The sequence below is a fragment of the Lepidochelys kempii genome, chromosome 6 (assembly GCF_965140285.1).
Source record: "Lepidochelys kempii isolate rLepKem1 chromosome 6, rLepKem1.hap1, whole genome shotgun sequence".
Taxonomy (NCBI): domain Eukaryota; kingdom Metazoa; phylum Chordata; order Testudines; family Cheloniidae; genus Lepidochelys; species Lepidochelys kempii.
In genome coordinates, this window is record NC_136385.1 from 126,576,314 (window position 1) to 126,595,960 (window position 19,647).

Below are 19,647 nucleotides of genomic sequence, written 5' to 3' on the forward strand. Positions count from 1 at the left end.
CCCCGCGAGCCCGAGGGGCGGGGTCCGGGCGCGTCAGAGCCTGGGGGCGGGGCCCTGCCGCCTCAGAACCCGGGGGCGGGGTCTCGCTCGCTAAAAGCTAGGGGGCGGGGCCTCACTTAGTCAGAACTCGGGGGCGGGGCCTCTCTCGGCAAGAAGAGGTCGGGGGCGGGGCCGCCCTTGGTCAGAACTCGAGGGCGGGGCCTCTCTCGGTAAGAAGAGGTGGGGGCGGGGCCTTGGCCGGAGCCCGGGCCGCCCTTGGTCAGAACTCGGGGGCGGGGCCTCTCTCGGCAAGAAGAGGTCGGGGGCGGGGCCGCCCTTGGTCAGAACTCGGGGGCGGGGCCTCTCTCGGTAAGAAGAGGTGGGGGCGGGGCCTTGGCCGGAGCCCGGGGGCGGGCCCAGCGAGCTCCGGTTCCGCGCCGCGCCCTCTGCTGGCTCGGTCCAGCCCCTTGCGCTTCGCAGGTGCGCGGGGCTCAGGCGGGCACCGGCCGCGCCCCGGGAAGAGGCTGGGCTGGGCGGTCCCTGGTTGTGCCCAGCGCCCGGGGATGGGGGGGAAGCGCTTACGCCAGGCCCAGGAGGACCCGGCTTGGCTTGGCCTCTCCTCCCGCCCCTGGGCGCTGCAGCCTCCTGCTGCACCGGGACCGGGCTCTGTCCCTCCACCCTGCAGCCCCTGCGAGGACCCGCTCCGGTGCAGCCTGGCTTGCTGAGAGCTAGGGGTGCTGCACAGATGTCGCTGATCCTCCTTCCGCCCCGACACCCGGCCCCAGGTAACCTACACTGCCCTCTCGGGCCAGCTTTCACCTCCCCTCCTGTCCTGCTGCTCTAACCTGCCACTTGCTGCGGTGACTTTCTCTCTTGATCTCCCTCCTGCCCCCTCTCGTCCCCTCCCTCCTCCCACGCTCTCCCAATACAAATGTGCGTTAGGTTCTCCCAGCTTAAAGAGCCCACTTGCCTCTCCAACTCCTGTCCCTCCTGCCTTTCATCTCTAACCTCATTGATCAAACTGTCTAGAGGGCTGGCTGGCTGGACTTTCTCCACTCCAAGCCGGCTTCCACCCCTGGCAGTCCATTGAAACTTTAATGACTTCTTTCCCCTGCTAAAGCTCAGAGCTGCCCTCTCTCATTATTTATGTTGCAGTAGCACCTAGGAGCCCTAGTCATGGGCCATAACACCATGGGGCCAGGCGCTGTAGAAGTGGAACAAAAAGTTAGATTGTAAACTTTTTGGAGCAGGGACTAAGTATAAGACAAAAGATGGATACAGGCAGGTGGGGGGGATTCAAGGCAGTATGTGCCACCATCCTTATCCTCCTTGACCTGCCAGCTGCCTTCAATGCTCTTGACCAGTGGTTCTCAACCTGTGCCACAGTGGGGGTCAGGGTCGAGTCAGGGCTGCCACCTGGCCCCACACAGCAGGGTATGGGTCAGGGCTGTTGCACAGCTGGATGTAGGGTTAAGGCTGCCACACGTCAGGGTCTAGGCTGATGGCCAGCCCCGCACAACAGGATCTGGGGTCAGGGCTGCCCCATGCTGGGGTCTGGGCTGCCTCATGGTCCCACACAGCAGGGTCCAGGGTCAGGGCTGCCCTGGCACTTGGCCCCACTCTGTGGAGCTGTCTCTGGCCAGGGGGTGCTAGGCATAAGGGTCTGCAGGGGTTGGGCACTATGGTTCTCAACCTGCAGCCTAGGTAACACATTAAGGACTGGGTATGCGATCCACAATGATAAATAGGTTGAGAACTACTGCACTTGACTATGCTCTTCTAGATATCTCATCCTATCTTGGCTTCAGTGACTGCTCTCACGCTGATCACTCCTTCAACAGATCTTCCGCATCCCCCTCCAACTTTCTGATGGTTCCCCAGGATTCCTGTCTCTTCTTCCTCTACACCGTGTCTCTGGATAATCTCACTTCAACTATCATATCTGGGGAGACAACTCACAGATTATCCACACCTCTACTCCAACCTGTTTCCTTCTGCCCACACTAAAATCTGACCTCTCTGATCTCTAGCCATCATCTTCAACTCAACATGCCAAAAACAGAACTCCTAACATTCCACTGCCAGCCTACTTCAATCACCGTGGAGAATACCATCATCCTATCCTTCAGGCCTGTAAACTGGATGTCATCTTTGACTTGGTCCTCTCTCTAGGTCCTCACATCCAGGCTGTCTCTAAATCTCACCAATTCCTTCCGCATAGTGTGTCCAAGACACAGCCTTCCTTACCTATCCATCCACACAGCTAAAACTCACATCCAGGCTCCCAATATCTCACTGTCCTCTGACCTTGATAAATGCAATCTTGCCTCACAAATCTGTTCAAAATGTTGCTGAAAACACCTAGCTGATTTCTTTTTACCATTACCCCTCTCTGGGTACTACCACTGGCTTTCCTTTCTCCAGTGTATCATTCATACACCTACTTGTCTTCACTTTCACAGCCCATCGCTACCTACCTGTCATTTCATATGCTATAAAGATATCAACTCCTGCTCTGATCAGCCAATGATACCAGCCTGAATAACCCATTTGTTAAATTTTCCCCTTTGTACTTTCCCCAATGCTGCCTCATCTGAGAGAGGAGCTCCCTATAAATATCCACAAAGCTATCTCATTGTCCTCCTTCAAACTTCTACTACTATGCCTACAAATAAATAAATAGGCAAATGGTGGGCTGTGATCCCTGCCTATCATACTGACCAACATGGACTCATCCCAGCTGTCTGTGTCCACCTATTTTCTCATCTTTTACTTAGATTGCAAGCTCTTTGGGGCAGGAATTGTTTCTTTGTTCACTGCATGTACAGCACCTAGCCCAGAAGTGTCCTGGTCCATGACTAGACTTCTTGGGGTATGTTTACATTGCAACTAACTTGACTCAGGCTGGTGGGGCTCAGACTGCAGGGTTGTAAAACTGCCATGTAGGCATTTGGGAATGAGTGGGGAGGGTCCCAGAGCCTGGGCTCCAGCCCCAGCTCGTTTGACAGCCCCGCAGTCTGACCCCACAAGCCAAAGTCAGCTGACACAGGCCAGCTGCAAGTGTTTAGTTGCAGCAAAGACATACCCTTTGGCACTACCCCTCAAAAGGAAATAACTACAGCAGAACCCATTTATCCAATCTAATTGGGACCAGGGCCAGATCAGAATCAAAAATCCAGATAAACTGGAGAATGGGAACGTGCGATGCTGCAGCGCCCTCTAGCAGCCACAGGAGAGATCACCCGCTCTGGAGTCCTGGTTGTTTGGTTAGTGCGGAGAGCCAGAATATGGAGGGTCAGATAAATGGGGTTTTACTGTATTCTGCTCTTGCCACCTCATTTGAACAAATCTTGCCTATTTGCTTTCCTTCACAGCCAGGAACCAAATATGTCTACTGACCTCACTGCTGAAGAGCGGTTTGCTCTCAGTGAAGTGACCAAAACAACTTAGATATTAGCAAAACAGCAGTTAAACATTCAGTTGTATGCACCACAGATATATGGATCTTTGTAACATGCTATGTTTTAGCTTGAGCTTAATAAGATGGTTTTAGTTAGATTGTATGATATAGGAATCGGTTTCTCTACCTATTGTATTCATCCTTTCCAAACTCATTTATCAAATTTGTATATATTATAAGATGGCTGTAGAGCTATTCAATTTTTATTAAACTTTTGTCTAATTGGTTCTGAATACATTTAGACTTTCTGTAACAGTAGCATTTAACCATGCATATGGACATCTAGCCCAATTTGGAGTGGTTTCATGATGGAAATAAACTGACACCGATTTTATACCACTGACACTATAGACAAGGTAACGTTATACAAGCCTGTTTTACTATTACATTGAGATAAACATGCATGCTCTTTCATATGTAATGATCATCATTAGCTTGTTTTATCCACTTATCAAAATATTGTTGCCTGTGCATTGTAGTCGTTTCAGTTCTGTATTCTAAACTAGTTTATTAAAAGCTCTTTCGTGGTTTTAACAAGGATAGTACTACAGTTCATTCTGTACTCGCACATAAGGCAAACTGAAATGGCATGACTTTAGAAAATTTGTAGAACTAATCTAACAGTTGTTTCTGAGTTGGGTAGGCACAGAATAATCCAGTTGGGGTAGTCAGAAGTGGCCAAAAAATGGAGTCTTAATACATACAGAAGCATCACTCTTGGGATGTTTGTAAAATTTACCTAAAAGTTGAAGTAAAATACAAGCACTATGGAAAACATTTCCCTACACACATCAAAAGTAGAATGAAAAAATCCACACTGATGCAATGTGCTGGATTGTGTGAACAAAGCACTCCTTGGCTTCTGAGCTAAAGCCATTTTATCATGCTTGAATGATTACTCAAATTAGCAGCTGCAATAATCAGTTCCCAGTATATGTGGAGGTATTAGGCAGTAGGCCAAATTCTGGCCCATTACACCTGTACAATCCACAGCAGAACAATACTTAGCCCTCTGTGTATTCCATACATCTCCCTGCCCCTCCCAAAACAGTGTAGTTTAGATGCTACACTTTTACTAGTTTATGGAGGATAGTCTCAGTTGTTATGACAGCTAGGAAGGTGGAGTGGGGAGTGAGATGTATTTAAAAGAGTGACTAAGATCACCTAGTGGGAGGAGAGCTGTTTTTACAAAGCAAAATAAATTAAGCCTCACCTGCTTGACAGTTTGTCGTTCTAGAGTGAGGCCCTGATACGGTTACTCTTTAAACACTAAGTTAAGTGGTTTTTATAAAATCAAAATGCTATTTGGCTGTGTAGGTTACCTACAAACATTTAGGAGTGTGGCACTTTCAGAGAAGTATATATGACCCTTTTTGAAAAGAATTGTGCTAACCAAAATCAGGCTATAACAAATATTGTTTAGTTAATGCATTTTGAGCAATGATCATTTAAATTGTAGTTCCAATTGAATCCCTTCCCCAGGTTTCAACAGTGGAATCTTGAAACAAAAATAGTACCTTATCCTCTTCCACATGGACAGGCAACATGAAATTGTTACACACTATTAAGAGCTCATTAGATTACATTTCCTAATGTGTGTTTTAGGTACATTGTATCTGACACCAGTTTTACCAATAGAGAATTTTGTATAGATTGTTTATCAAAATACATGCCTAAATCAAACATGATCATTAATATAAGAGATTAGTAGCACTTTAAGTACCTAAAGAACTATAATGAATGCTCTTATCTAAAGAGGTAGAGAGGAGGTACATACGAAAGACTTAAACAGGTTTTATTCAACTGTTTAAAGGAAAATGATATAAAATGCCAGGAAATGCACTGACTGTCTTAAAATTTGCTAAATTCAACCATTTGGGTATGTTTATAAATTCACACAGTAATTGTTATGAGAACACACCTCACTCCTTAACTTGGGCTGCAATGAATGCCACATTTTCAGAACTGTACAGAACACACTTCTGTAGCTGACTTGTAACTAGCATCAATTACTTGCTTATGGTGTTATACATATACTTGTAATAAGATCATAGCCAAGAGGTACATTATTTCTGTTCTTCTATACATTAATCCAATATCTCCTGTGCAGTCGATCATTAACTATGTGGTTAATTTAAACAGGTTTGTAGTCCAGCTTAGACTCCAGCTTCTTAGAATCAGCTACTTTTCTAACAGCTTTCATGAAGTCTTCCTGAACTACGAAGTCATGATCAGCACGAATTGCAAACATACCTGTGAAGAACAATTTGAGAAACTGCTAGATATTTACAGAATTAGTGATACTAGCAGCAATAATATAGATCTGAGACATTCCATTAAGTCTATCACTTTGTAATTAAAACATTGAAAGGATCAAAGTTAAAAGTTACATACTCCACATGGTGACAGCTTTTAGAGTGGTAGCAATGTTAGTCTAGATCAGCAAAAACAACGAGGAGTCCTTGTGGCACCTTAGCCACAAAACCCACTTCATTGGGTTTTAGCCCACGAAAGCTTATTCCCAAATAAATTTATTAGTCTCTAAGGTGCCACAAGGACTCCTTGTTGTTTATACTCCATAGGGAGATTCAGTGAGTAACTTTAATCAGTTTTCTATTCTTTTCATGCACCACAGACATGTTTGGAAGCAGAGTAATTATTCTGGAATAAAGTCACTTTTATTCAGGCAAGGAGCATCCACACAGGGCTGTTGTATCAGCTTAGCTATAGAGGTATAATTATTCCATTACAGCTATACCAGTTACCTTCCCAGTGTAGACAAGCCCTGACAATATTTTCTCAAGTAGAGTAAGGCAGGAATATATAAGACTCATTTTCTGTACTACTTAAATAATGGTATAAGCCATAAAGAAATATTTGTAAAAAGCAAATTTTTGTCCAAGTTGGGTAGACATGTTTCACCCAGTTTCAGGGAACTTCATTTTACTATTTCTCCCCACACTTACGGTGTACGGGCATATATATAGATCCTTTCCAGTGTGCATTTGACCACAATGCCAGTGTTTCAAGAGATTCATTTTTATAGCGCTTTGAAACTTACCAGTGAAACTCACTATTATGTTAACCTAAGTTTCCAGCCACTGATGTAAAAAACGTAAATGCTAGCTGATCCTCAAGAATGGGTACCTCATTCTAGGGTATTTAAAACAATGAAATGTTTATGAACCTCATGTTCATCTATCATACTAAGAACAGATCAGAGAAACCAGTAGTGAGTATTTAATGTTTATAGCAAGATTCAGCACATCAAAATTAAGAACTGAGCAAACGAATACAAGTGAGTGAGGAGCCTCTTACCGGCTTCAGTACAGACATTTCTCAGATCCGCTCCATTAAAGCCATCTGAAAGCTTCACAATTGCTTCATAATCTAGTAACAAAACAAGAATGCCAGTTAACTAGAAGTACAAAGTAGTTTGTACCATTGCAGTGCAGCAGCAGCTATAAAAAGACCCATGAATATTCTACTTTCATTCTCAGTGCAAGTGAAAACGTTCGCTACCTTGATGATTGTATTTACCAGCTGTTATTCCCCCATTAACATATAAATCTAGATAAAATAAACCCAGATTATATTTAAAAATTACTAATTTGAAAATACATACACCAGAATTAAATAAAAAAAGATGTTAAATCAATGTTATAGTTGAGATTTAGATGCATCTGAATAAAAACAATTTCAACATTTATTATTCCCACAATAACCATAACTTGGCCCCCTAGCACAATGGGCTTTAAAAAAAAAAAGTGTTAAAAGCTCTATCATTACACATCCACAAAGTGTGTAGCTGGGTTACAGTTTCTAGGGTATAAGTTCACAAGTTCTGTGCATTTCAGATTTCCAGCAAATTTTTGACCGCATATTTAATTTTGAGTTGGGGGTACAAAATACTGTGTGTCTGAATTAGCAAATCCATTTTTTCCATAACTTTTAAATTCAAATATATTAAACCACAAATCTGATTTTTACCAAAAACTTTTCAAAATAGTTTCCCTTTTCATTATGGCCACCACAAGACACACTAGCTGAAAGGTTATTTTTATTTTATGTTAAGAATCTGAAAACTTAGAACTAATATGGCCACCTGAGCCATAGCTATCATTACTGTAATTAAGTGGCATTCTAGTGTAACAAATCTACAGACATTTGTAAGATCACAAAAATGGAAACAGTTTGCAGATTACTTATCTTCAAGCCAAGGCTTACTTACAGCCAAGGCTTGAGAAGTCTGACACCCACTGACCAGACACTGAAACAAAAAACAGGTGTCCCTCACAGTGGGTCCAAGAACTAGACAGAACTGCTAAAGAGCTTAGTACTGCTCAGGCTCCTATCTGGTTTCTTGAAAAGGGTATGCTGTGGTTCCTTTCAGGGTGCTATCTGGATTTAACTTCACAGTTCTCTTTTGTATCAGCTTTAGGTAGTAGGTGTCAAACTGAGCTCCTCTCTCTTCTTCCTGTGAGGGAGGAGACTCTTCTTCTTCCCATCTCACATCTCTTGGAAACAACAGGCAGGGAAAATGCCCTCCATCAGCAGTGAAGAGGTGTGCTATTCTCAGTCTCTCGTCTTTCCTGTTTTCATTTCCTCTTCTCTACCCCACCCCCAAGTTCCTGATAACTTCACAGTGTCTCAGCTGCTTCTCACAGATTTCCTCAAGGCAATCTCAGGGGGAAGCCAACAAGATTCTGGTAGGCCTGCAGTCATGTAACTGACCAGAATCTTGTCAGTTTCAGTGTACAGCTGCCTCTCCCACCAATGTCCCAGATGAAATTTGCCCTACTCCTTAATGGCAAGTGCATTCTTTTCCAAATTACAGTTACAGCACAACCTAACAGCAATATTACTGCAATTAAAAAGATTTCCATGTAAAACCAACTTTTCAGTTGCTCATAACTTTCAAAGTTTTCCTTTTGGACAGAAGTACCCTTGTTTGTTCTCAGACCCATATATGGTTCTAAGATTTAATTTTTTTTGACAAATGGGAATGTTTGCTTACAGCAAGGTGTTCCATTATACAATGGAAAGAGTCCAACCTGACGTAAATCAGACAGTTTCTCTGATTTGTAGCCAAATTTAGGAGGGTTACTATATCCCTAACCCTCAGATTTTTACAAAGTGCGGTTAAGCAATGGTTCAATATGGATCTATTTAAAAAATACTGAGGAACATTTTTGGGAAGGTGGGTGTTACGGTAACCAATAACCAATTCACCTTCCCCTCACTTTTACACTTGGGAGAAATATTTAAGCAGTTCACGTACTTACCTATTTCACCATGTTTAGTGATAGGACCTGCATGAATCTTCAATATATCTAATCTGGCTTGTTCATTTGGTAAATCAATATCTAAAAAGAGAGGGTTGTTGTTTTTTTTAATTAAAATGGGTGAACAAGGGTAATGTACGGAATTATACACACGCTTAAGAATATAGATGTCAACTCACGGATTTTTCTATCCAGTCTTCCAGGACGCAGCAATGCAGGATCTAAAGTGTCTGGTCTATTTGTAGCCATGATCATTTTAACTCTGTGCAGAGTGTCAAATCCATCCATTTGATTCAATAACTAGAGGAAATGGATTTTTTTTTTAAAACAAGGAATTTTTTTTTAATTTGTTCATAAATCTAATAGCTCACACCATTTTCCACACACTTCATTTTCATTAGTGATCATTACAGAAAAAGGATTGGTGGAAACAATAGTCCTAAAGCAATGCTACCCGATTCTTAACTGTAATGATCCAAGAATACCACAGCTCCCCACATATTCCATAAAGGAAAGTTGAAAAAAAAAAAAAAAAAAGATAAAAAGTCAGAACAAAACAGCTCAAAGATGGAAGATTGCAACATTCTAGTCACCTTGCATTCTCTCTTTTTCCCTCCAAATACTAAAAGCCAGTGATTGGCAGTTATACTTTCAATATATTGCATTAAGGATGATTCACACAAACTGTGTTTGCAGAACAGCCCCTAGAACATTCAATCACCCCTGAAGACATTTCATTAGATATATCCAGTTCTGCTATGGAAAACTCAAACCTCTATCCTTTGTGATTATTTTATACTACAAGTGAGGTAGATATATTTGCTTAATATGCATTCCTTTTAGGCTGGGAAAACTGATAAACCAGACCAGTGGGATCACACACACCAATCAGACCTAGAATTCTTACAGAGAATTGTGTTGCTGATTGAGGGTTTTTTTAAAAAATTCTCTTTAACATGACTGACTGTTCCATTTCCAATTACCTTAGTTCACCATTGTATTTAGTATCCCAAATTGATGACAATGTGTTTTTAACTTTAGATGTTAGATATTTTTTGAACAGAAAGCCTCTATCCTGCAGAGAGGTTCTGCAGGGAGGTTTTTCCCTTGAAAGAGTTAATGCCCTCCAACATCTAAACAAGATGTGTTAAGTGTTGGTGTAGTCAGTTCTTGTGGACGAAGCGCAGAAGCCTGAGCTCAAGACTTTGCAGATAAAGGCTCTCAAATCACTTTTGAAATTAATTACATACAAATACGTGGCTTATGCATTTTGGATCTCAAACTGTTTTAACTGCTTTTTTTTAAGTGAAGTATCTCAGTTCACTTTTAACACAACACTAGTGCAGCAACAGTTCTAACAATCTGAATATATGGATTTGCACATCTATTTTTCGCTTTACTATAAAAGATTACGTATTAGCCATTTACCTCCATTAGGGTTCTCTGAATTTCTCTATCAGCTGAAGTTCCCTCAGAGAAACGACGGCCACCTATAATATATATTAAATTTGAAAGTTACCTGTACGTTTTTTTTAAGGATCAAAATGGTTTCTGAGCTAAATAAATGTTAAAGTACTAAAAATCAAATTATGTATTAGGTAAAGTTAAATGCATGTTTAGGAGTGTATCTTGATCCAGGCCAAATGCAATATCTGATTTTAAGTTAGCTGTAATGGGCTCCAGAAGCAAGTTGAAAGGAGAGGTATCCTCTACCCTGTTCATTCCGCACAAAAAGGTTCCCTGACAATCAACTTTGTATTAATTCTTTTTAAGAAAAGAGAGACTATTACTTCAGAGCTGGCTTAAATAATCACAAGAGACTTTAGCCATCGTACAGTCCATTAGCCTTACCAATAGCATCTATTTCATCCATGAAAATGATACATGGCTGATGATCTCTGGCATAGTTGAACATTTCTCTGATCAACCGAGCGCTTTCACCAATGTACTTGTCTACAATAGAACTAGACACGACCTGTTGAAAATGAACGGGTAACATGAGCAAACAGACTGAAGTACAACCAGAGGGACTGTCACTATTTGAAAAGAATGCTGTTATTTTTACCTTTAAGAAATTGCAGTCCAGTTGGCTTGCAACAGCTCTGGCTAGTAGTGTTTTCCCAGTACCTGGACAGACAGAGACTGAAGTTGTTCAACTTGTAGACCAATCGGTAAAGTTACCGACTGAAATATATTTCAAGGGTACAGAAGTATAACAGAATACAGCAACAGGTTTCCAAGGGGGCAGCTCAGCACTAATTACATCGTAAGGCAGAGGCCCCCAAACTGTGGGACGGACGAATGTTTGGGGGTGTGCAGCTGGAGCCCAGGCCAGCCCCCCAGGGAGGGAGCGCCACCCAGCTCTGTCCCTGTTCCCCAGCTGCTGGCCCCACCCCCAGCTGTTGCCGCCTTGTCCCTGTCCGCACCCCCCACTCTCAGAGCTGCATCCCCGCTCCCGGCTCCAGGGGGGGCACGGATATGGTAAGGGGGGGATGCAAGGTAAAAAGTTTTGAGACCACTGTTGTAAGGAGAACTGAAATTCAGATGCCTAGATGATAGGTTTTTGGACACGAAGTCTCATTCTGCCTTAATTATGGACAGAACTCAAAACTGGAAATGAAAGGCATCTACAGACGTGTACTCACCTGGTGGGCCATACAGCAAGCAGCCTTTTGGAGGTATAATTCCCACACGCTGAAATAATTCTGGATTTGTAAGTGGTAACTCTATTACCTGAGAAAAGAGGCAGGTAAGTAGTGTTTTGTTTTAAAGAGATCCTTGACTATATTACTCTATGCTTAGATGCTATGGTATATACATTTATGGTACAATATATAGGTATGGATTTCCCCATAACTTCTTCTTTCTTTTCACTACTAATCCCAGCAAGCACAATCTCTTTATACAGGATCAGAAAGAGTTAGCTATAGAAATGCTGTCAGGGAAATTTTCTTCACCTGTTTTATGGATTAAATCTGAGGATCTGCACAACTCTGCTCTTATTCCAATCTCTCCAACATCTTGTCTAAACCTTCTTGTAACTTGCTCCTTTGGACAAAGTTCCGCCCCCAGTCATACACATGAATATCCACAGTAACCCATTTCAATAGTTACTCCAGTCCAAAGACTAGAATTTGGCCCTTTGTCATTCTCTTCCACTGTGCTTTGCACTTTTACTTTGACACCCCCTCAACTTGGAAGCATCCTTCAAACCCATCTATTTTAGTATAGCCTCCCAATGTTAATCTCATTTGCATCTCCACACCCTCTTGTACCCGAACTGTTGATGTGCACATTATATTCCTCCGAGCCAGATTACCTGCAATCTGGTATAGGCCCCTGTTCTTTCAGAGCCTATGTTACGCACTATGTACATTTATGGAGATCAAAAAGTATTTTTAAATAGTGTCCCTAAAAGCTCTCCTTCCTACATGAAGTTAATAAGGTGCAAATAATGCTATTCTTTAATACCCGGTCTCATGATTGTTTAAGATAAAAAAACATGATATAACATGGCTATCTACATGCTTATGACACAGAAAGGAAAACCCTCCCCTATCAGTATAAAACCCTTTCCTGAACATCTTTAAATAGCATGTGTTAGACTTTTTAGACCTTTCAATCCACCCGGCACAACACAGAAATACATACTGAATAGAGGTAATTAAACATTCAGTACCTCTCTTAGCTCCCTGATTTGTTCCGATAACCCTCCAATCTCAGAATAAGAAACATTCCCAGGATCTTCATGAGACATATTGTAAACTAATGGATCCACTTCCCTTGGCAAGTATCTGTAGCATTTGAGTATTAATAAAACAGATGTTATCTTTTCATTCTGCACACACTGTATACTCATCAGTCATATAATAAATCTTAGTGCTGGCTGGCAAATGCTTGTTTCCCCTGTGAAAAATTGACAAAAAAAGTTTCCCTCAAAATTTTGTAATAAACATTTTTTCATCTTTGCAGTAAAACTTTTCAAAGATGAAACATTTTTTGGGGAGGGAGGGATTCACCAACATGCCCCCAACTGACAAAAAACAGACCTTTCCCACAGAAGTTTGTTTTGATTAAAAAGTAATTTCAAACAAAAAACATTTTGATCCGCTCTAATAAAGCTGTAAGACCACCCTGAAAGTATTTGCCCATATAATGTATTTAGAAGAATTTGTAAAGCACTACAAGATTTATTATTCATACCTAATATCTGCAACATATTTAGACCAACTCTATCCTTCACATAAAGGGAAAAAAAATTTTTTGGTGGCAAAAGCTTACCTCATAATAGTTAGTGTGGTCATGTCCAGAGCAACTCTTGTCCCAGGCTTCAGCTTACTTTTGTCAAGCTAGTTTCACAAGAGATTTTTCTATTAGAAATTGACTCAAAACAGCAAAGTGATGGAATTCTATATTTCTACAGTAATTGTTCTTGTTTGGTATGACAGAAAAAGCATTTAGTCTCAACAAGGATTCAGATGGTGACCTTCCCCTTCTTCAGACACAAGCGAAGAGAGCTGATCAAGGGGAATCTAGTGGTTTCCACTACCCCTGCAATTCGGGCAGGCAGTTTTGCTGACCACGTCTTCCTACAACAGGGGTGGGCAAACTTTTTGGCCCAAGGGCCACATCAGGGAATATAAAATTGTATGGCGGGCCATGAATGCTCACAAAATTGGGGTTGGGGTGTGGGAGGGGGTGAGGGCTCTGGGGTGGGGCTGGGAATGAGGAGTTTGGGGTGTAGGAGGGTGCTCTGGGCTGGGACCGAGGGATTTGGAGGGGGCTCATGGCTGGTGCAGGGGGAAGAGGCTCAGGGATGCAGGCTCTGAGCAGCGCTTACCTCAAGCAGCTCCCAGAAGCAGTGGGCATGTCCCTTCTCCGGCTCCTACACGGAGGCGCAGATAGGCAGTTCTGCATGCTGCCCCATCCACAGGCAACGCCTCTGCAGCTCCCATTAGAGTGCAGAGGAGCTGGAGCAGGGCCATGCCGCAGCTTCTGGGAGCTACGTGGTGCGGCCCCTGACCCAGTGCCCTGGCCAAAGCAGGACTGAGCCGTGTGGTGCGGCCTGCGACCATGCGGCCTGCGACCCAGCACCCTGGCTGGAGCGCCGAAGTGGCCCCCGAACCAGCGCCCCGGTCAGAGTGCCGGTGAGGGGCCGAGCCGTGTGATGCAGCCCCAACCCCATGCTCAAGGGGGAGCTTGTGGGCCATAATTTGCCCACCCCGTCCTTCACTCGGCTTCCTGTTGCTAGACCATTCCTGACCTATGATGGTACTTTACCTCTCACGCAAGATCAACTTGCAACGTAATTACAAATTTTACAAAAAAGGACAAATTAAAGCATTATATCCTGCCTTAATCAGAACCCTGCCACTCTCCATACCAGGCAGACCCACTTGCACCAAGTGAATTAGCACTCATCGGCACCTGTACCTTACACAAGGAAATTATTTCCCTTAATATGTCATCGCTTTGGGAACAGTGATTGGTAAATATATGTTGATTGTTTGGCATCATGCTTCGCCTCTGGGCATTTTACAAGAAGTTTTTTTATTCAAGAGTTACAACTTTTATTATCCAGACAATAGCTAGCACATCAACCCCTCCATGCCCAAATAAGGTATATTTATTGTCATAGGCCCTTAGAAAATGAATTGTTCATCCTGCTGCACTATTTACAAGAAGCGGGCCTGTGCTGTATAGAACTGTGTAGGGAATGATAGTTAAAAACTATGCAGTTACTTTAGTGTTTTGATTTTTTTTTTTTTTTTTTAAATTGCAGTGATCCAAACAGGCCATTCCCAGATGTATTTTTGTACAAATCTAGCCGCAGTGTTTGTCAAGATATATGAAAAACAATCACGAACACTTGTGTCTACCTACGCAGATGATAATAAATGTAGGTGATTGTAGTTTTGAAGTTTTCCAGAACTGAGAAGCCAAAGCATATCTATGCAGCAAAATTTACAGAGTTATGGGACTATGTCTATTGCACTGTTAACACTCTTGTGACACTTATACCACAACCCTGAGTTTTGCCAGGTAGATGGGCACGTAGAGAAATTCCACAAGGATGATAGGCAGACTCTTTGATCTATTCTTTACTCTCTGTAATTAGGTGTTTTCCCAATAAGTGCTCCAATACCTCTTCGTTCCCCCAAACACCATTAGAAGCCCAGCACTTATATGCACCACATGACAAACAGCATGAGCACGTAGCAGAGATTAAAAAAAAAATTGGTAAAGCAGCATTTGAATGTCAAGGTCTAGGCAATCTTTTTAAACAAGTCTGTAAGTTGTAAATCTGTCTAGGTAAAAAGAATTTACATCATCCAAATGGATACTTCAATTTACTTTACCATTTATAGATTTGTTAATGTTTTTATTAAACCATAGTCTACAAGACTGTTCAGCTTACACTTTGTACATGACAAGTTGAAGAACCCAGAGAATATATCGGTATTGTAGAACACTTGCAACTTTAATCAGTCTATCAAATAGTTTGTACTTAAAAAAAAAAAGTTAATATCTATAATGAGGTTTGGTTTCTTTCCTTTCTAGTGGAGATCAACTCAGATACTAATATTAAGGTCACATTGTTTCCTTTACAGAAAAAGCGTCTTTCTTCTGGTTTAGATTTTTCTCAATATGGGAGAATATGTTCTGATGATATGTCAGAAGTCTCAATAATGGCTGCCTCCTTCCAAGAATATTAAAAACATTATATTAGACAGCATATTTTATATATTCAGAAGTTATTGGCAGACTTGATTAAAAAAGTCTAAAGTGTAATATTGTTTATACCTTCTTGAAAACCTGACTTTTCACCTCTACCAATTTTGTCATTCTCTATTTAGAAGATACATTTGAAACTAGAAATTTAAGGGTATTTCTCTTCACTTGCTGTTTTCTACATAAATAAAGTATGTACCAACATCACCAAGTAGGCGGGAGGAATAGCTCAGTGGTTTGAGCATTGGCCTGCTAAACCCAGGGTTGTGAGTTCAATCCTTGAGGGGCCCATTTAGGGATCTGGGGCAAAAATTGGGGATTGGCCCTGCTTTGAGCAGGGGGTCAGACTAGATGCCCTCCTGAGGTCCCTTCCAATCCTGATATTCTATGTACAGTTGTGCTAACTAGGGATTAATTTGTGCTCCTTCTGCTGATCCTACAATTGCAGAACATTTTCAGTAAAAAATGGCTTAAAAGACATCTTGGAAAGTAGATTTAAAACAAAAAACCCAACATTGTATGGCTATTCCCTGCTAAACATAAAAAATGGACTACATTTTCAGTCCATGAGGCTGGGTAGTCACAGCAACAGCACTGCTGTAAAAAAAATCAACTCCCATGAGGGAAGTAGCTCCCATCATTGGTACACTGTCTACACACTGCCACTTTACAGCGCTGAAACTTGCAGCGCTTCGGGGGGGGGGGGGTGTTTTCACACCCCTGAGCAAGAAAGTTGCAGAGCTGTAAAGTGTCAGTGTAAACAAGGCCTTATTGTTTTCTTTCCAATGCCAGCTGCCTAAAATGTCGTATCATTGGCTATGGCAATAGCACCATCCCTCATTCATTTTCATTTTGATAGAAGTAGATGAGGTAGCAGGAAAAAGGTGGAGAATGACACTAGAGAAAGACAACCATTTCCTGCAATAACCCTCTGAAATCAGCATCTCACACTTTTATACAAAAATCCCAAGAGTAACTTGAAGTTTATTCCTGCTGGCAAGGCTGGTAGAGGGATTATTTTGTGTGAAATATACTGAGATCTCATGAGCAATGAACCACCTTATAAAATCTAGGCAGACAGACACCAGACCCTTGGACAGAAAGCACAAAGGTTCTGCAAGGTCATTTAGAGAGAAAGCTAGTCATGTCCTGTAGTAGAGTTGTAGCTGCTTTTTGATGGTCACAAAAAGTAGTCAGTGGGGTGGATTGTGAGGATACCAAGGGGAAAAAGAGTTTCATGAAGTTAGGCCTAATGCACCAGACTATGAATTCAGTTTTCAACTAGGATGGAGATGGGAAAGTCACAAAGGAAGCCAAAGGGAGGTTATGCAGACCCTGTGGTCAACAATGGAGGTGAAACCTTTCTAAACACTCCAAGCTTCTAAGACCTTATCCGGAATACTGTGGACAATTCTGCTCATCCACATTCAAGAAAGATGAATTCAAACTGGAACAAGTACAGAGAAGTCCTACTAGGAGGATAAGGGGACTGGAGAGTCTGTCTTACGGGAGGAGACAAAAAGAGCTTGGCTAGTAGAGCTTGGCAAAACAAAGGCTGAGAGGAACAAGGATTGCTCTTTCTAAACACAGCAAATGGGTAAACACCAGGGAGGGAGAAGAGCTATTTAAGATAAAGGACAACTTTGGCAGAAAAACAAATGGGGATAAACTGGCCTTGAGTAGATTTAATATAGAAATTAGAAGGTTTCTAAACATTTAAGGAATGAGGTTCTGGAATAGACTTAATAGCTTATACTTAACTTTATAAGAAGGATCAAGCTGAAAAACTAAAAAAACCCAAAAAACACGTAACATCTTGGACTGTGGGCGCTTCGCTTTATTATTCCCAAGAATCCATTCCAGCATTCCTCGCATATCACTACCTATCACCAGGGTGCAGAGAGCACCATATCTATATGTTGTTAGCCAAGCGCAGCTTACAAAGTGAAGTACGAACTTGCTAACTTTAAAAGTGAAACAAGAAAAATGACTATAATACTTAATATTAGATAAGCTATTTAAAAATATCCAAGCAAAGCAGAGTTACCTGACGACGACAGCCAACCACATATCTTGGTCCATTTGTAGCTTTCACAATGACTAGAGAGAGAAAATGACAGAGAAAATAAGATCATACTCTTTTTAACCCCCCTAATTGCTAGTGCGAAATAAGTAGCAATTATACAGTATTTTCAGAGTGATGTCTACTTAGTAATGCTCTATTTCATTCTTTTAAGAACATCATAATTTAATTGGCTTATTTTAAAAACCAGAGGTTTCAAAAAAGTAAAAAAAATCACCTAGGGAACTTACATTTCTCTTCTGTTAACTGTTTAAGAACCTCACCAACAATCTATGAAAAAAATGGAAACAAGTATTAGCTACATCTATGCATAAAAGTGGCAATTTCCACTTTTATGCATCAGATGAAGTGAGCTGTAGCTCACAAAAGCTTATGCTCAAATAAATTGGTTAGTCTCCAAGGTGCCACAAGTACTCCTTTTCTTTTTGCCAATACAGACTAACATGGCTGCTACTCTGAAAGCTACATCTATGAAGTTGTATTAGTATATAGAATAGTTAACATAAATTCACAGCTCCATCCCTGCTCCTTTTCCTGCTCCATAGGAGAAGCTTACAATTCTATTTCTTTCTCATTGCCCCATACACCAGGAACTGTTAAAAAATACACCTACTCTGTGTACTTACCACCTGTAAAGACCACCCCATGGCACACATTTGCTCTGATGGTATCATATCCCATTTTAATTTTAAATCAATTTTAAATCCATCTGTGGTAATAACTTGCTAAGCACAGCTCATCTACCCCACGGGGCCACATACAGTTGTGACGTTATGTATATTGCATACCTGTCCAACACTTTGCAAAGCCTTGAGGTCATTTTCAGATTTTTCATACTGCTTGGTAAGCTCTTTCAGTTGTTCCCTTACTAAAAAAGAAAAGAAAGGGATTTGCTACGCCTTTAATCCACTAGAAACCAAGTGCAAGGGCTGGCCACTTTGCAGAGCAGATATAACCGCATTTAACAGTTTCTGGGTAAAGTCAATACAGGAGAATCGGCAATTAGCCATCCTTGCTAGTAGCAGTAACTATCCCAGAACAGATACCCAGACATTAACTCTGGCTTGCGGACCAGGTATCCTGGGTTAAGCCCGGCACAAAATCTAGGAGAATGCGAATGGGAGAAGCAAGGGTCTTTAATCGCTTGTCAATAGGCATATATCCCTGCCCCTGGGTGAACAGCGTTAGCTCCGCTGGTCCTACCCACTCCCTGCCTAATAACCAGTGGGGGGGGGGGGCGGCTAGGACACTTGGACCCGGACATGTCCCCCCAGGATGGGCGGGGATTAACCCTCCCCTGACTGGATCAGGGCCAGAGCCCCCAGCCCAGCCTCTGCGGACACCCAGGGGCAGCAACCCAGGAGCCCCCGCACCGGGTAAAGAGCTTCCCCCTTGGGAACCGCTCCCCCCTCCAGAGGGCCCGGGCCGCTCCCCTCCCTTTCCCCTCGCCCGCTCCGCTTCCCTCCCACAGGGGGCCCGGGCCGCTCCCCGTCCCTGGCGGCCCCGGCCCCCGACCCAGCGCTGTGGCCGGGCGGCGGCTCCCGGCGGCGCTCACACTCCTTGAGGCGCCCGTCGATCTCCTTGTGCTCCAGCAGCTTCTTGCGGTAATCCTGCAGCGCCTTGTCTCTCGGGTCCGCCATGATGAGCAGGCGCCGCTCATAGGGAATGCCGGGAAGGGCCATGGCCGCCGGGGGCAGGGCCGCGCGCCGCCAGCTGCCCCCGCCCGCCGCCCGGGCGGGCAGCGCCCCCTGCCGCCGCGGAGGGCAACGGCGCCTCCAGCGCTGCGCCGCGAGGCCCGCCGCCAGCCGCGCACACCCCCTCCCTCCCTCCCTCCCTCCGGGTCCTAGCGCCGTCCGCGCCAAGGCAGGAAAGGGAGGCAAAGCGCAGGGCTTCTGCCGGGAGGAGTGCAGGGCATGGGGGCGGGTGTGTGGCCAGATGTCCCGATTTTATAGGGACAGTCCCGATATTTGGGGCTTTTTCTTCTATAGGCTCCTGTTACCCCCCAGCCTCTGTCCCGATTTTTCACACTTATTGTCTGCTCACGTGTGTGTGTGTTAGGGTGACCAGATGTCCCGATTTTATAAGGACAGTCCTGATATTTGGGGCTT

The 19,647-nt window shown here is 43.1% G+C and overlaps 1 protein-coding gene across 2 annotated transcripts; it reads right to left on the reverse strand.

The window, feature by feature from the left end:
- Positions 1-3,796: 3,796 nt before the first annotated feature.
- Positions 3,797-19,270, reverse strand: PSMC6 (proteasome 26S subunit, ATPase 6). 2 transcript variants are annotated; one of them, XM_073350117.2, is made up of 14 exons: positions 19,095-19,269; positions 18,328-18,407; positions 17,770-17,809; positions 17,504-17,556; positions 13,006-13,073; positions 12,404-12,518; positions 11,370-11,457; positions 10,790-10,851; positions 10,576-10,699; positions 10,153-10,214; positions 8,904-9,024; positions 8,725-8,805; positions 6,758-6,829; positions 3,797-5,692 (listed from the first exon to the last, which is right to left on the reverse strand). In XM_073350117.2, exons 1-14 carry the CDS (start codon positions 19,219-19,221, stop codon positions 5,574-5,576), a joined length of 1,212 nt encoding a protein of 403 aa, XP_073206218.1. In that variant the 5' UTR covers positions 19,222-19,269; the 3' UTR covers positions 3,797-5,573. The 2 variants fall into 2 exon arrangements, with proteins under 2 accessions (XP_073206218.1, XP_073206219.1); XM_073350118.2 differs by lacking the exon at positions 8,725-8,805 and having other exon boundaries at positions 19,095-19,270.
- Positions 19,271-19,647: the final 377 nt, after the last annotated feature.

Excerpts from the sequence above, each read along its gene's own strand:
- PSMC6 (XM_073350117.2), bottom strand. The coding sequence starts at position 19,221 with ATGGCCCTTCCCGGCATTCCCTATGAGCGGCGCCTGCTCATCATGGCG. Across the intron at positions 11,458-12,403 it reads AAATCAGGGAGCTAAGAGAG|GTAATAGAGTTACCACTTAC; the intron begins GTACTGAATGTT and ends CTCTTTTCTCAG. Across the intron at positions 10,700-10,789 it reads TGGACTGCAATTTCTTAAAG|GTCGTGTCTAGTTCTATTGT; the intron begins GTAAAAATAACA and ends CATTTTCAACAG.